The sequence below is a fragment of the Hippoglossus stenolepis genome, chromosome 2, assembly GCF_022539355.2.
Source record: "Hippoglossus stenolepis isolate QCI-W04-F060 chromosome 2, HSTE1.2, whole genome shotgun sequence".
Taxonomy (NCBI): Eukaryota; Metazoa; Chordata; class Actinopteri; order Pleuronectiformes; family Pleuronectidae; genus Hippoglossus; species Hippoglossus stenolepis.
Genome location: NC_061484.1, coordinates 4277943 through 4294731, shown reverse-complemented (window position 1 = coordinate 4294731; position 16789 = coordinate 4277943). Strand labels below are relative to the sequence as shown.

The 16789-nt window shown below is 40.9% G+C and overlaps 2 protein-coding genes across 4 annotated transcripts in view; both read right to left on the bottom strand.

Annotated features, from left to right (window-relative positions):
- Positions 1 to 2504, bottom strand: part of LOC118120028 (E3 ubiquitin/ISG15 ligase TRIM25) — a 37907-nt gene extending 35403 nt beyond the window's left edge. For both annotated transcript variants that reach the window (XR_007034819.1, XM_047343005.1), the window contains exons 1-3: positions 2346 to 2504; positions 1446 to 2072; positions 920 to 1015 (exon numbers count right to left, since the gene is read on the bottom strand). Coding sequence is in view for 1 of the 2 variants with exons in the window: in XM_047343005.1 (XP_047198961.1) it covers positions 920 to 1015; positions 1446 to 2054 (705 nt within the window). In the remaining variant the exon portion in view is untranslated. The remainder of the gene's footprint in view (positions 1 to 919; positions 1016 to 1445; positions 2073 to 2345) is intronic.
- Positions 2505 to 3571: 1067 nt separating this feature from the next.
- rasal3 (RAS protein activator like 3) lies at positions 3572 to 16477 on the bottom strand. 2 transcript variants are annotated; one of them, XM_035174590.2, is made up of 19 exons: positions 15628 to 16477; positions 13359 to 13477; positions 12694 to 12772; positions 11381 to 11448; positions 11185 to 11270; positions 10449 to 10578; positions 10238 to 10336; positions 9476 to 10150; positions 9185 to 9329; positions 8897 to 9041; positions 8535 to 8771; positions 8149 to 8350; positions 6906 to 6997; positions 6695 to 6808; positions 5597 to 5783; positions 5323 to 5433; positions 5022 to 5212; positions 4399 to 4483; positions 3572 to 3953 (listed from the first exon to the last, which is right to left on the bottom strand). In XM_035174590.2, the coding sequence occupies exons 1-19, from the start codon at positions 16223 to 16225 to the stop codon at positions 3843 to 3845; spliced, it is 3474 nt and encodes a 1157-aa protein (XP_035030481.2). In that variant the 5' UTR covers positions 16226 to 16477; the 3' UTR covers positions 3572 to 3842. The 2 variants fall into 2 exon arrangements, with proteins under 2 accessions (XP_035030481.2, XP_035030489.2); XM_035174598.2 differs by lacking the exons at positions 12694 to 12772; positions 13359 to 13477; positions 15628 to 16477 and adding an exon at positions 11967 to 12421.
- Between the last annotated feature and the right edge of the window lie 312 nt (positions 16478 to 16789).

Here is a 16789-nt window from a genome sequence, read left to right as displayed (position 1 = left end):
GCTCTTCTCACTGGCCTCCCCAAAAAGACCAATAGACAGCTGCAACTGATTTAGAATGTTGTTTGCTAGAGTTCTAAATAAAATAAGAGAACATATTCCTCAAATTTCCAGGTGTGTTCACTGGCCTCCAGTTAGCTACAGGACTGTGTCTACAAGTCTTACTTATTTACCAAAAGACATTAAATGCTCAGGGCCCAACCGCCGTTCCTAAAATATTAGATGTTTATAAACCTAAAAAGGTCTCTCAGACCAGCAGGAGCTAGTCAGCTAGAGTTGAAACAAAATGGGGTAATATTGCATTAGGAATGTGCTGCCCCCTGCTGGAACAGCTCCCAATTGATATCAAATCTGCCCCAAGCATAACCTGCTTTAAAAAGATAGTCAAACACAGCTCTATTTTCCAGTGCCTTCACTAAATCACCCAATTACGTACTTAAATTATACATTATCTGTTTTATCATTTGTTCTTTTGTTGCAATGTTTTTATGTTTTACTACTTTTAATGTGTTTTTAAGCTTCTGATCTGTACTTTTATTTCTTTAAAGTGCATTGAATGACCTCTGTTTATGATAAATTCTGAATATTGTTTACAGATGCTTATTTTGGGAAATATAACATTTAAGAAATTTTAAGTATAACAAACTTACTATATTTAACTTGCAAAAACTTGCTGAAGAGATGTGTTTCATCAAAAAAGAATTTTAGCAAGATGAAATATAGTCTATATTTAAAAACATACTGGAGTGAGTTTTGAAGCCAACATAAACATACATAATTTGTTTAACGATCAAAAGATCTGACAGCGTTTGCATTAGAAACAAAGACATAATGTAACTATGTACCCTTTTGGACAATAAGGACACTAAATTCCTACAACATGCAACTGTTTTTAAAATAGTAAATTTCAAAACAAACATACCTTCAACATTTCCTCCATGTCCCTCATTTTATACATAATGGTCTCATTATGCACAATCTTTGTATTAAGAAACTCCAACTTGTCCTTCAGGTCCAACTACAAACAGAGAAACATTATATATTGATTTGACACACAAACACAGTTCACAAAGTGTCACTTTCCACTGACGGATTATTGGGTTAAGCACAAACTTCATAGTGTTAACAGAGTATCCCTTTCAGAATGTGTTTTTTTTCTTAAAAAGGACTAGAATGTTAATATTTGATATGAGAATTTTGGAGTTCCTCTGGAAAACAAGTTGAACTGATTTCCTTCAATGTTGTAACTAAACAAGCTTAACTTTATCAAATCAAATCAGAGTACTTGTGTTGCTGGATAACAGATAAATGAGAATTATTTAATAAGTGTTAAGGGCAGAGGAAGCCTCACTTTGTTAAAATGTTGATTTGTGAATATGGGCTATACAGATAAATTTGATTAGGTTGGGTAAGGTGGTCCCCAAGGGGAAAGTGAGACACACGCAGACCTCTTTGAGCTTCCTCTGCTCCTCATGAGAAGTGAAGAGGCAGCCTTTGTGGTTTTGCTGGAGACAGAGGCTGCAGATGGGGCGGACATGCTGGCTGCAGAAGAGATCCATCAGCTTGTGGTGGTCCGGGCACAAGTGCTCCAACAGGTCCCTGACTGGCTCAATCAGCTGGTGGAGACGGAACACCGGGTTCTCCCGGTGAGGACGCAGGTGCTCCTCGCAGAAAGAGGCCATGCAGGTGAGGCAGGTGTTGGCCGCCTCTGCTTCCATACAGGTGTCACAGCGTATGACAGCCTCTTCCTTGGTCTCTTCCTTGGTCTCCATCTCCTCTGCTAACATGCTCACCTCGCTCCTGACCCTCCTCAGGTTTAAGGTCTCCACCACGGTGCTGAGGACCGTGTTTTTCTTCAGCTCGGGTTTGGTGTGGAAGAGGGTCCGACACTGGGGACATCTGTAGGGCTCCGTCCAGGTGGTGAGCAGGCAGCCCTGGCAGAAGTTGTGTCCGCAGGGGATGGTCACCGGACATTCAAAGGGGCTGAGACAGATGCTGCAGGTCAGCTCATCCTCCAGACTCATGAGAGACAAGTCACACTGCTCCAGCGCGGCCATGACGAGAGCTCAGAGCCGCTGCAGGGAGAAACGAAACTTAACTTTAGAGGAGCGTGAAAACGAAAGTAAAGAGGCTCGATTCATTTTCAATGTAAAATGTAATCAGAGTAACGGCACTTTCCTTCTAACACGGTGCATTTATACATCAAACAACAGTGTTAAATGTCGACAAACATTCAGCGCGACGTCGAGACTGGCGTTCAATTGGTGATTCACACACTCAAATACACGGAACTCAGCGAGTAAAAAGCCACAGTGTATTTATAATGAATGTCCCACAATGGCCTTTACCTTTAGTTCCCAAATGTGCAGCGAGTCCAGGAGAAAACAGTCGACAACAAGCAACCGACGCTGCTTCAAGCCCAGCTGCGTTCAAAGAGAAGGTGCCAAGCGCAATGACGCAGCAAGAAAATGGAGCCGTCCCACTGGGTTGTGTGCGTGTGTGTGTGTGTGGGCGGGGGTGCGTTTTATCACAACTATTATTATTCATGGTCTGAAAGATATTTTTTATATTATGAGTCAAATGTATTCTAATTATGTCAGATATTATACGTGAAGAAGTGGCAAACACCTTTTCCTGGTAGGTTGGTTTCTTCCAAAAAATTTGATGCCGTCTCCAGCGAACATGTCTGCCATGTTAAAGAGATAGCTCACCCAAAAATGAAAATTCACTCATTGTCAATTTACCACTATGCCGATGGATTTTTTGGCAGAAAGCTCGTGGCACGGAGGCTTGTCAGTGGGGTGTCCGACCATGGTGCAGTTGCAACACCATGGTCGGTACATATCCGGTCATGCAATTTAAGGGAGCTCTCACAAAATGCTGGACTGACCCTTTCAGCTTGGGCTTTTTTAACACACAATACCAGTTAAAACGTTTATAGACATTAAAGACACATATTTGTGAGAACTTCTGAAACAATTTTGGTACAAATGTTCTTATATTTGATTTGACCAAAACTTGATTTGGGGTGTCTGGTTGCTTAGTGAGTTTAAATGAATAGATTAAATTTAGTTCAACCAAAAGACTCTAAATTATTGCATCAAACAAACAGCTTGTTGCTCCCTCACTGTGAGCTAAACACTCAACAAAACACACGACAGTTTGCTGTCCTGGCTCCTAAATGGTGGAACGAGCTCCCCAATGACATCAGCACAGCACAAAGTCTACACATCTTCCGCCGCAATCTAAAAACACAATTCTTCAAATAATATTAAAATAAAATAAAAAGTAGCGCTTTAGTAGCACTTATATTGCACTTACTTATAGCACTTTGTAGTTTGGCTTTCTTGATGAAATTTGTACTTTCTTGATTCTTGTTGTTCTGGGTTTGTACCCTCATGGTTGAATGCACTTATTGTAAGTCGCTTTGGATAAAAGCATCAGCTATATGAAATGTAATGTGCATTTATTTAAAAGCTGGAAAACTGAGGTTTTATAAAACCTTTGTCTGTGGTGTATTTTCGCCCACGGTTGCACTTGTATGAATTAGTGCAGAAGGCAAAGAGAGAAACACTTCAGGTTGTATTTATTTTATTCATCAGAAAATGTATTAAACTCAAACAGCTGTAGCTTACATACAGTAAAAGCTGAAATGCAGAAAAATTCTGTCGGTTTAATTTACTCCTGAGTCAGAGTTTGCCCACTCGCACCCTATTTGAATATCTTCATAGAATTAACTTACATCTCATCAGGGAATCAAAATTGCGACTTCATGCAGTGGTTTCTAGATGAACTCTATATACTGCATGTATTTATACGAAACTGCGAAACTGAGCTATTTGGGTTCAGTTGCTGTTGATGTGTGGCTTTTCAGGATGCTGTATGTTGTTTTGGCCACTGTTAGAGGCCTCGCTGAGCCGTTGAAGGTCCCTGAGCAGGCCTGCAAACTGTTCCTCCTGTGAGCACATAGAAAACAGACATCAATATGATTTATTCATCTCATGCACACCCTATGTAAACAACTGAACTGCTGTGTACTGTCAATGAATGGGTGTCTGCCACAACATCAAGACAACATCACATGAAGACAAGTCTGTAAAACTGGGTTTGAAGCAGTTATTTACAGGAAGTCACTGATCCTTAGAGCCTTATCTCTACAGGCAGGTTGTATCAATGATGAGGGGCCCTGATGGCAAAAGCATGGCCATCTTTAGACTTTGAAACAGCCAGAAGGGCCTCACCTGAGGTTCTTCTCTTCACCTCAAAACTGCAAAAATGTCAGCTTCAAGATGAATTGATAAAATGTGAGTTGGGAGGTGAACTACTCCTTTAACGAAACTATAAAAGTGAATTTCACTTCAACCCTGCTTGTAGATAATTGGTTGTCTCTTCTTTTCTTACCAGTACGTTCATTCGCTCAGCTGCTGCAACAGCGACATTCAGCTTCCTCTCATCTTCCTCTCTTTCTTCCTCAATCACACCCAGCCTGTGACACACAGAAACAGAAGAAGGGATGCATTTAGACAAAAAGAAAGAGAGAGAGAAAAATTCTACATAATAACGTCCCATTAAATGCAGTGTCGCAACATTTTAGTATTCATTTTTATGGCCAATGACATTTTACAACAGCTTTAGAATACTTTACACAGACACCTGTGTGCTCTTCATCAGAACTCATATGGGGTCACTATGACCTTTGACCTTTGACCACTGCAATCTAATAAATATAGAGATATCATGTTCAAGAGGCCATAAATATGTTTTGTTAGGCCACCATGTGAACCATCAGCTGTCGTATCCACTGTGGTATAAAAATGCTACTATGCTACAATTAAAACAAAAAACTTTCAAAGTAAACTTTTTTTTTTGCCCATAGGGGGTGCTGCTACCCCCTCAGAACCATACTTCTATCGTACTTGATACAATTAAAAATGCAGACAAAATAAAAAAATCTAATATATTTTATACTGAATACATGCTGACAAATGGAGCATGCACATTACAGTTATACTACACAATGTTACCTGAAGGTGGCGCTGGCAAGCTGCTCATCCCGCACCGCCAACAGATTCTGGAGCTCGTTCACCTCAGCCTGCAGCATTGAATTCTGGTCCTGGCTCTGGCTGATGAAGTCTTCCAGGCGCTTTGCCATGTCCAGCTCTCGCTCTGTCACCTGATCTATCCCCAAACGAAGCTCTGACAGCTCTTGAGCATGCTGGTGTGTCAATCACAAATTGGCATTTTAAGAAATGTGGTAATGAAAAAATACACATATGGGTACAACCAGTATACGGTCAGTTAAAGTGAGTTGCACGTTTTTCATACCCTGTCGAGTAAGTTGAACTCCTCATTCTCAGCCTTCATCTCACTTGACTCTTTGTTGTGGCTGTTTTTGATCCAGGGAACAGGTGCATGTGTACGTTTGACACTGGCACTCTGACACAAGATGAGAGATTGTCAACATGATTCCGTCTAATAAAACAGGCAAAGCTATACTATTTAAAATATAAATATATCTATTTTGCCTCCTAGAAAAAGTATCTGAGCACATGATCTGCTTAGAAAAGCAGCTTGGCTCAGAGTTCCTCTTTGTACTCACAGTATTAGGTGGAGAGATAAGTGGCTGGTTGGCCTCCAGCTCCTGATCAGGGTCAGATATTGGCAGAGCTTCAGAACTTGTCTGCCTCTTCAAGCCATGTTTTGCATGACCGGGACGTCGGTGAGGAGCACTCTGAGTTCTGGCGACCGGCTTCCTCTCTCTTGTACTCCTCCGAGTTCTACCATCCCTTTTAAATACAAGAACAAAGGTATTCAGTATTAAATTAATACCTTTGTATCAAATGGCATTTGGAAAATCTGTTGATCATGTTAGCATGTTAAACACCCCAACAGAGCTCAACAGCATGGTTACAGAAGTACGTTTTCTGAATTGAGATTCAGATTTTTGACCATAATATTGTAACTATCCAAGATAAACTTACCACAAGCTACGATATTGTGAAACAATGTTATATTCTCCTGTAGAAGCCACAAGTCTGTGTGATATGAACTAAATTTCTTGAAATTTTTTAATCCCAATGTCAAGAAGAAGTATCCACATGGTGTAATCACTTTGTCACTGATTGGTTAGGGTTAGGGTTTTTTGTGTCTCCAAATGTTTTTTTGCTGTGAATCAAATGTTTTATGGTCATGATTTTTCTCATAGCTGGTCGATTATATTTAACATATCCTCATGCTTGCCTGTCTGGAGAGGCCTTATTTCTCAGTTGATCTACGTCAAACCTTTATGCATTGTCATGACCTCAGGGTAGTGACAGAAAGAATACAACAGTTGACATATGTCACTGTACAGGATGAAGAAATCAGAATACAAACATCCAGAATAAGCTTGCAGTGGAGCCACTCCTTGGCATTGAGAAGAACCCTGACAGTTCCTTTTGGTGGTATTCTGGGAATGTCCAACTGATTGGAGACTTGCTAGACGGATTATATATCTCAGCTATTTCGGGAGTACCTCTGGATTTACCAAAAGGAACACACCTGGATGTCTAACATCATGGTAGCCACTGGGTGACTATTTGAAAAGAACTGCATGACTGGATAGATCATTGGTACACATATTGTGGGTCAGCCCAAAAACACCCTTCATGACTATTGTCATCCAAAAAGCACAAATACAATGTCAGGGGTATAATACCCTTCTCGTAGGCCTTTGGAGTCCACAGGAAGCTGCTGGAGGGATGGCTGGTGAGGGCTGTACTTGTCCAAGTCTTTAGGAGGAATATACACCGGCTTGGCTTGTCCCATTTGGCTGAAAGAGAAAGCAAACTTCAGTAAATGTATCAACACTATGTTCAAGTTGTTAATCGCTCACATGTTGTAGGCCTGTTTAAGGCCTTTTAACATACCTACTGACTATGATCCGATGTGCTTCAGGTCCGACTGACTCTGTTATCTGGTTAAGAATCGTTGGCAGAGGGTGCAGCTTGTCGATTGTGCCCTGAGGAGGAAATAATGTTAGACCGCATTCAAAGAAAGTCATTTAACATGTCAGCAGCATCGTGATACTTTGTATGGATAAGAAAATAATTAGAGACTGCCAGACTGCAATTGAAGCTAGTCTGGCAGGTTGAAAAGAAAATGAAATTTGCTTGACAAGTAGGTCTTTATTTGAAAATATGTAGATTTAGGGGATATGGGTGATGGGGCACATAGCACAGAACCTAGATGAAACTGGCTACCGGCATTTTCTATGGCCTTTGAAGGGCACTTCTTTTAATGGTCTACCATTCCAGATGAATGATGATATGCAACTCTACAGTGAATTAAAGAATGTTTTTTGATCAGGATTGGGATGTTATGAACAAGGTGAATACATTTTGATAACATGATCATTTCAGCTGGCTACAGACAGCGGGAGGTTCATACACCTAGCCTTTTTCTTTTTTACATTTTTTAATGGGTCTTAGACATAGAAAATAACATTGTCTGTATAGCGATATTGTGTGTAACCCTTTGTGTGTAACGCCCCCTCGTTCTATACCTAGGTTATTGTCCGATTATTTAAGAGCAATGGCTAGAGGCTCAATCGCAATGGAGAACAGTAAAGGGGATAAGTTGCAACCCTGTGTGTGTCTACAATGACCACCCATTTTTAGTCTACCTTGAAGTGTGGCTTTTTTCAATGTGGTCAGACAACATGTACAAATTTGTTGTTTTCTAGCATAAGCAGACCCTAAGGGCTAGGAAGCACAGCAGCTGAGCCATAAGTTATTAGGGTTACGGTATACAGCGAATGGCTCAAGGACTCAAGACACTAGACAACACACAAGTCTAAAATAGTCTAAAATGTATTAATCTGAATGTTGGGCCTTAAAAAGTCTTATGTGCTATATATTATTTTAAAACATTTAGGTAGGTCTTGAATATATTAATGTTTATTTCGCTACTTCTGTAGCACTGTAAAATTAGTTTGTTTTTCAAAGCCATTTTCATGGGTCTTACATTTCAGTCTTAAATTTAACTTGTTGAAACCTGCAGAAACCCTGTATAAACTATGACCAAACAGTTTGCTGTTGCACAGGCTTCAACATCAGGTACAACCAGATGATAAATACTGTGGGCGTAGCAGACCATGGTCTTCCATCCTACCTGGCCCCTCTGATAGATGATGTCTACTAGCAGGCCATGGAGCACGGCCAGGCGCAGAGGCAGATCCACATAGCCGTCAAAAGAAGTCATTGGGATTTCGTTGACATGACTGGACACTGTTTGTAGAAAACTTCTCATTCCATTCCAGTGTTGCTGCAAGAATTCATTCATAAAAAGCATGTACTCTTCCTTATCACCAAACCTGGAACAGAATCAAAGATTTAATTTACTTAAAATCCACTTCAGGTTTAGTATGATTATCAGTTGTCAGTTTAAAAGTTATTATTATCTTTCTCATTCCCAGAAAATATATTTTTCATCTTGTCAAAAGATGTTTTTGCTCAAATATTGTATTAGACTTCCAAGCCAGATGAGAGGCTACTCACAAGGTGAAGTTGGCCAAATTCTGGATGACTTTGGCAGTTAAGGTGAGGGTACGCAGGGTGTTTGGCTCTGGATAAGGCTGCATGAGACCAAAAAGAGAAGGACTGAGGATAGCGGGGCATAAGAAGCGAAGGAAGAGGGAAGCAGAGATAAGACGCTGGCCGATCTCTGGTTTGCCCTGGTCTTCGCACAGCTCCACCCAGCTGGAGAAGATCTTGTGTAACTCTTCAGGAAAGGTTCTGAGAGGACAGGAAACATGTTAAACATCAGCCCACGGAATTCTGCTCAAACATTACTGCTGGCCTAAAAATGTATCATTTGTTTTTCTCTGACTTTTCCATGATGAGCTGAGTTCTGATCTCACCCATGGAGGTCAATAATCTTCATCACCACCTCCTCACAGGCCTCCTTCAAGTGTTTCTGGTTGTTTGACAGTTCAGAGGCGGGGCATTTAAGAGGATCGACTTCACAGTTCTCCACCGAGTCATAAAGACGGGTGATAAAGTCTCCTGTAGTGAAAAAGAAAATTGAGAAAGAGAGAGAGAGAGGGGGGAGAGAGAGAGACCAGGAACAGTTGTGTACTGTCAATTTGAGCTCTGTCAGACTGGTTGTTATAATAAAAATAATAATAATAATCTTCAATTGATCCTACCTAGTGTATCAATGAGGTACTTCTGGCCAACAAGCTTCATATATTCATCAATGGCTTTAGTGGCCAGTGTGTTCTCTCTGAAGATCAGTGCCTCCCTCTCTCCAAGACGCTCCACCTCTGCACCACCCAAGTCAATGAGGAACTCCTGAAACATGCATTCAGTTAAGAAAACAAGTTATTATTCCTTATTATTATAATTATTGCTTTTTGTGGGGTTATTTCAGATTGTGTTTTAGTGATATTTCCCCACTGTGAGATTTCAAAATTATGATTTCTTAGCTCATTATTTACCTTAGCTTTGCCAATACTCTGCAGTACATGGACCAGAGCTCCTGCCAGCTCTTCCTTCTCCTTAACATTCAGAAGTGGCTCCAGACTTCTGCACATTTCCACATAATCCACTGTCACATACTCGGCAAACTCTTTGTATTTCTCCATGGGCAACACCTTCAAATTCTGGAAACGGGCTTTAATACGTAATGACGCCTGTGGTCCCAGGAGCTCTTTGGACCCTGCTGTGCCTGAGGCCTTGTATGGAGTGATCGGATACCATTTCTCCTGATAGGTCCTCCCTCGGATATCAGCTAAAGGTATAGTCACACTGCCCAGTGGGTGCAGGCTGGACTCCTCTCTGGAGTGACGCTTTTTCTTGGGGTCCTCCTCGCGGAAGAGGTGCAAGGTGATTTGGGAGACGCAGGGCAGGTTGTCAAGCTCAAAAAATTCACCCCAGAATAGTTGACACCCTCCAACCACACCTCCACTGGCCCCCAGGCCTCCTGAGGACCCATAGGGGCTGTCCCCTGCCAGGCTGGAGCGGTTCAATGGCTTGCCAACAGCTCGACTGCTGGAGCGGGCAAACAAGGTCCCATCTAGGTGTACCTCACAGTAATAACGCCTTTTGGGTGGCAGATCCTTGGCTTCATTTATCCACAGACTCAGGGAGTTCTCTGTGCGCTCAATGTTATCCTGGGAAAATTGATAAACTTAGATGTTTTATTTAGAATTTAGATTTTCTATGACACATTTTAACAACAGATGTTTAGTAATTCATACCTTATTGGGCTGAGCAGCCCGTCTCAGGTCCTCAATCCAACGGTCACGTTCGGCAGCTGAGGAGCAGCCGAAACAGTGGGTGCTCTCAGAGTTTATCACCTGTAAGTACATTGAAACCAGAAGGAGCCTGTTAGTGTTTCTTTTTTTGACACAGGCACCATATGATTCTCCCTCAGGAACCTGAAGGAACAAACACAAAGTCAAGGTTTACCTCAAAGCAGTACTTCTCCCCCAAAATGGAGCTGTGGACCGGCCTGATGACAGTGCTGGTGTCTGCACTCAGATCTAGACTCCCCACTGCATTGACTGGAATTGACACAGACTCCCGGGAACTATAATGTCTTAAATAAGAGCAAAGATTTAGCCATCGTAAAAATGATAAAATGTTAGGTGTCAAATATCATGCTGGTGACTGCTGGTATCATGAAAGGTTACATGAGGACATGAGATAAATACATACTGATAGATAAGAATCTCTGTAATTAAAATAGATGCCCTGTAGACAATACAATTATTTCCATAATTTTTTTGTGCTGATCCCCTGGCTTTACCTCATGTGCCACCATCCATTCAGAGACTATTCAGAGACCCCAAACATTTTGTTACAATCATTTATAACGATGATTTGAAATAAGTTTTTGAATCCTTCAATTTTTTTAATTATCCAATACTAAGATGTAAGACAAAATTCAGTTCTCAGAAAACTCAAGACATTTAACATGCTAAACTAGGATTATGAACATGTTAATGCTGTGATTATGAGCATGCTGACGTTAGCATTTAGCTCAGCCCCACAGAGATGCCAGTGTGGCAGTAGACTCTTAATTTACTTATTGATTCTAATTGGCCCCCCAATTGATTTCAAATCCAATATTGTGGAGTACACATAAAGTATCAGTTATTGTGGACTGCACTGTGTTTTGCTTTACAGAAACAGTGTAGTGTACCTGCTTCCTTTGTTTAGCCCCAACGGGTTTAGTTGGGTGTTGCTATTCCTCTTGGCCTTGTTCTCCAGACGTCTCTTGATCAGTGCCTGAGGGTTGAAGAACGCAAGCATGGTGTTTGAGGCCAATTATACCTGGTATCAACAGGAAAAGTGGAGCTAGCAGAAAGATTGTTATCTGTTATGTCTAAAATACTCACCCTCACACCACCATCTTGGTTCTTTGGTCGCGGGCCACCTGACAGGCCCACATGGTCAGGACTGCATTCTAAGAGTCAGGCCAAAACAAAGCCATTGATATTGACAATGAACTGAAAGCTTATTTTTATACCCATGTTTTTGCAATATCCCATCACACTTTCCGTTTAAGGTTTGTCGACAACATTTTGTCTTTTTATAAAATGTTTCATTCATTTGTTTGATTGACACCCCCTGTCTTCAAACCCTTTGCTCATGTCTGAAAGATTAAACCCTCAGAACATTAGCCAAGAAAATTATATTAGCAACTACAAAGAGATGAGCCCACACAGGATGTGGTTTTCAGCCAAGGCTGCAACAATTTGATTAAAGTCTACTATCGCACTCTACACACTTGGCTTGCAGACATTCTTATATGTGAAAAGCTATTTAGAACTATGCAGATAATAAAATTAGAAACAAATCATATTCTGCCAGGATTCTGCCTCATTTGTCGTTTCAGTATCGCTGTTTTTAATCCTTCAGTTACTAGGGAAAAACATCTTTAAAGTCACAAGTTTACAACACAATTCATAACACATGTCTTACCCAGTGCCCCACCACAGACAAACCAGCGTCTGAATCCCATCATTTAGTCTGCAGGTGTCACACAGTCTTGTTACTTCGATCTCTGTCTGTGCAACATTTCCCTCATCTCTTCATTAACATCTGTTGATGGTGACAGCGAGCACCAGCCAAGCAGCCAAAATTGAGTACAAGACCAGTCACTTCCAGTGCGCAGCCTCTGAATCGAAGCAGACACTGACTGTGCTCTCTCTCCCTCTCTTTACAAGCTCTCATTGGACTGGTAGAACCCACAGGCACGATGCTATCTTCCCCAAAAACGTAGAGGAAGCAATTTGACAGTTGCACGCATAAACATTCAGCTATTTCCTCTGTGACTGTCTGCAGAGCCATTAGTGTGGACATGTTGTCAGAAGCTGTTATGGCGGTCATGTTTTTTCAGTTTCATGATGGTTTTACTCAGGGTTCACTGCATTTTATTTAATGCACATATTTGTTCTATATTTTGCTTAATTTATATACATGGGGGTGACTGGTCTTATTGGGACAAGTCCTCATAACGTAAATCATTACATATTAAGGTGAAGTCATGTTAAGGTTAAGGTTGGGTTTAGGTGTAGGTCAGGGTTAGACAAGTAGTATTCAGATCAGTTAGGTTAGGATGAGGATGAGCGTGAGTCTTTACTGTGACTTCCTCTGTGTGTGTGTGTGTGTGTGTGTGTGTGTGTGTGTGTGTGTGTGGTGTATGAACCTGTGTCGATATCTGCAAGGTTCCGCATGCTGATGTTGGACAGGCAGCTGCTGACACGGTTTCGAGTCCACATCGTTGGCTGAAAAAAACACACAGACACAATTCTTTGTGGTCTTTTCAGTTGGAAGTATCGTCTTGAGTTGACATTTTTCCATCGTACCTCCAGGTGTAATAGACTAAGTTAAGTTAGTTATGAGTTAGTTCAACTTCAACTTTATTCATTTAGCACTTTAAACACAACATTGTGGATCCACAACACACATACAGTAGTATGTTTCCCCCTGTAATTGCCTAAACTTACTGACACAATAAATACTGACGTATTGCTGAAAACCTCCATCTGGTACCACAGTAGCACAAGTACTGAAGAATTTACATAATTCAGATGATAGAAAGTGTCATTTAGCTTTGGAATGACTGGAGCACAATAGTGCTGCAGACTTTAAAAGTCATTCAGTTTAATTTAAAAGAAAGTGCTGAAATCTCAGAATAGGAATTGTGCCTAAGCTTCAGCTAATATGAATAAAAATATTTGTCTGTGTGTGTGTGTGTGTGTGTGTGTGTGTGTGTGTGTGTGTGTGTGTGTGTGTGTGTGTGTGTGTGTGTGTGTGTGTGTGTGTGTGTGTGTGTAGAGTGTGTGTGAGAGTGTTTGTGAGTGTTTGTACCTCCTCCTCTGGGGATATGAGAATTTGTCCATCTTCAAGGTTGCAGTTGCTGATGTCCCATAGGGGGACCTCTTGAGGTGGGGCCCATTGTAGTCGTGGCAGTTCAGTCGCTCCCACATCTGCCACACAAGAGCACATGTGCACACTCATACTCATATTCTATACTATTCTATACTAATGCACAGCTTAAAACGAGACATGAACCTGCTGTAATTGCTTTTTTCAGAAAATGTAAATGCATACTAAACATATTCTACAAAATAGATAAACAGAATGGTTTGTCTGCCTTTGGAGAACCAACTGTATCCTTAATATCCTGTATATATTATGGACATTGCAGAAGCGTAATTGGAGCCACATGCTGGCTCTTGTTTGTTTCTTTTATTTTTGGTAATTATGGCACGTTATCTCCCACAGCACTTGGTCACTCCCATTTGAGGACCTACTGGGGCTTCAGATGATATCGCTCTCATGACACACCAGGATGAGCTGCGCACATCCTGTGGTTTCTCTGTAGTTTTTGTCTTGACGTATTTTCATGTTGCTACAGGTTTAACTTTCTTAACTGGCATATTATTGCATGTGTTTGCAGAAAAATGTATAGATTAGCTCAGTAGAAAAAGTGTTAAGAGAAATAGATATAATAGATAATAATGCCGCAATTTTTGTTTGCAACGAGTGTGGCAGGAGGTGACATTTTCTCCTTGATTTCACTTGTTTATCAGTTTTTAAAATCTCTGATCTTCTGTGGGCAGTCATGACTGCCTCTCTCACTCTTTTAGAGCGAGATGTTAGTCGTTCATTCTGCTAGTTAATGTTGTTTCTCTGTTTCTGTGTTCAGGCAGTCTGCCATAGTATCAGCTGACACTCAAGTATGTCGCAAACATTTATTGTGGACATGATCTTTGGCCAGGTGTGCTGCTCTGAAGCTGGTCAGAAGTTTGCTGGGGTTTCTAATGTCACTAGATGAAAGGTCATTCAGCCTCTGTATCTGCCGACTGAGGAAACTCCTTTTTTTCAATTATTTTAACTGGTAGACAACAAGGATGGACATACTGAAAAGCTAGTAATATTGAATGAATGTCTTTTTTTCTTTATAAATGGAAGAACTAATTTTAAACAATCATTTTGGTATCGAGAGCCACAGGCCTTGGTGCCCCTAAAGCCCAGTTGGTTTAAGAATAAACAATAGTTATTACTTAATACTAATACAGCTTCCTTCTCTGCAGAGCAGTTTCCTGTAGCAGTGTTTTGTAAATCTTAAGGTAAGTGTGGGGAAAGGCATGTTTTTCCTCACTTAGAGCATCATTCAATTTTTGGTCTTGAATTTTATTTTGGAAGGTGATTATGGTCCTTGTTATGTTTACCATGAATACGTGACAGTACTGCATAAAACACAAAAATAATGTGACAAAACTAAGCAGATTAATGTATTTCAGATTTGTTTTGCTCATTATTGTTCCATTAAATATCAGGGGAATGGGGTAAAAAGAATCATATACACAATTCTATAAATCTAAGTAGTTCCTTGATGCTACCACTGATCCAGATTCTTTTGTGGGGACTTCAAACTCAGATTTGTTCCCAAATGTGATCACACTGTCTCTTCAACATAATGAACTACCAAAACGTTTTTAAGATGCCATTTGAATAGTTTTCAAGCTCTAATTCATTGAAAGGGTAACTAAATTATTTGATTTTAATTTTTTTTATGTAACTTTCAAAGTTCTTATAATTTGTATGTAATCTGCTCTTTTGCATAGTTTTCCATTTATCGCCAATTTGAACATACATGCTACATATGAATAAATAAATTCCACTCTTTCCAGAATTCAACCCAGAGATATTGTTACAGATAATGTTCCTTTTTGATCTTTTATTTTTGATACCTTATACGACTGTATGTTCTTGTTTAATGTCGTCTTGAGTTTGTCAGCTTCTCTTTTAATCACTTCGTTCATCTCCTAACACATACATCACACATACCTCACCTACTCGACTGTGTCACTGATCCTACGTACAAACCACATAGGACGACCATTTTGATAAATGAAAACAAAATGTTGCCTTGTGCGTCTTGCACATTGGTCTACACCTATTATCATATTTATTTATAATATAAAAATGTGTCATTACGAGTAAGAAAAGAATTCCCATATTCCCAACTCCCGTGCTTAACCTCAAACATGAAATTGAAAGACTGTTGAAATACTCTTTAAATAGGTTGAGTATGTATTATAAGTTGAGTATGTATTATGTATTTCATTACCTTGTAGTAATGTCTGGGTGCTGCTCCGACTTTGCAGCTTGGGCCTCTTGAGCTTCTGGGAAACAGTCCTCAGGTACTTTTTAAAGAGCGCCCCTCCGCCTCCCTTCTGTGAAGGGTCTGTGGAGGAGACCCCTGGGGCCTCTGCAGCAGCTGAGCATGAAGCTGCGTCGGCTGAGCCACCTGCGCTGGAGGAATGGGCCGCAAACAGGGACCCCGGAGGCTCAGACAGGGCCCTTCTGAAGGGGTTCTTTCTGGTTCCACTGGCACCTTTATCCAGCTTGGCTCCCTCTCCACCTTTCCCACCAGGTTCCTCACTCAGGGCCTTGCGCCAGTTCTGCATCTTGCTCCATTTGTTGGAGGAGGCCTTCTGGATCTTGTCGAGTGTAGATGTAGAAGAAGCTGCTCCTCCTTCTCCTCGATCTTTCACATCATCGAGCGCCCCTTTGCCGGTTTGCCAACTGTATGTATTGATGGTGTCGGTGGTGTCAGATATTTGTCCTGCTGGAGGCTCCACAGGAGATTCCTTCTCCGTCTCTGGTGATCCATGCTCCTTTGGTTGTTGAGCTGTAGGCTCTGAATCTTTCTCCTCAGTGCCCATGTCAGATTTTAAGGGTGTGTGACTCAAATGTTCTCTTCTCTTAAAGATGCATCAAACAAAATTCAAATACCTTCTCGGGAGACGTGTTTCTGATTTACCACTAACTTGGACACTGCTGTCTGTGTTAATGATGACAAAGTTTACCGTGCCTGCACCAGCTCAGTCCCTCTGCTTCTCTCGTTTCCTGTCTTGCAGAACGTTATCCGGCAGCAACATATGACTGTAGTCTTTCTGTGGTTGCTTTGCTGCAGTGCACAACTCCTCTTACCCACGAACTGTTTGCTTCCTCATAAAATGACAGAGAAGTTCATCCCTTTACAGAAATCTGTTCTTCTCTGCTCTTTGTGTTTTCATTTGATACTTCCTTTCTTTCTCACTTCCTGTTCTGATGTATAGTTATCATTCCTCCACCTTCACCTCAGAGGACACCTGTTCTTATAGCAGTTATTATCTGTTGCATTATGAGTGTGAGAAGCCTTATTTCATTTATCGAGATACTTATTGATTAACAGAATTTCATGAATCAATTATTAAAATGCAGTATTGTGTTAAATTAGGATGAGA

Bases quoted from the DNA above. Each gene is read 5' to 3' on its own strand.
- rasal3 (XM_035174590.2), bottom strand. From the start codon at position 16,225: ATGGGCACTGAGGAGAAAGATTCAGAGCCTACAGCTCAACAACCAAAG. The intron at 9,042-9,184 runs GTAGGATCAATT...TTTTCACTACAG, and splicing joins GTACCTCATTGATACACTAG to GAGACTTTATCACCCGTCTT. The intron at 4,484-5,021 runs GTAACATTGTGT...TGTGTGTCACAG, and splicing joins CTTGCCAGCGCCACCTTCAG to GCTGGGTGTGATTGAGGAAG.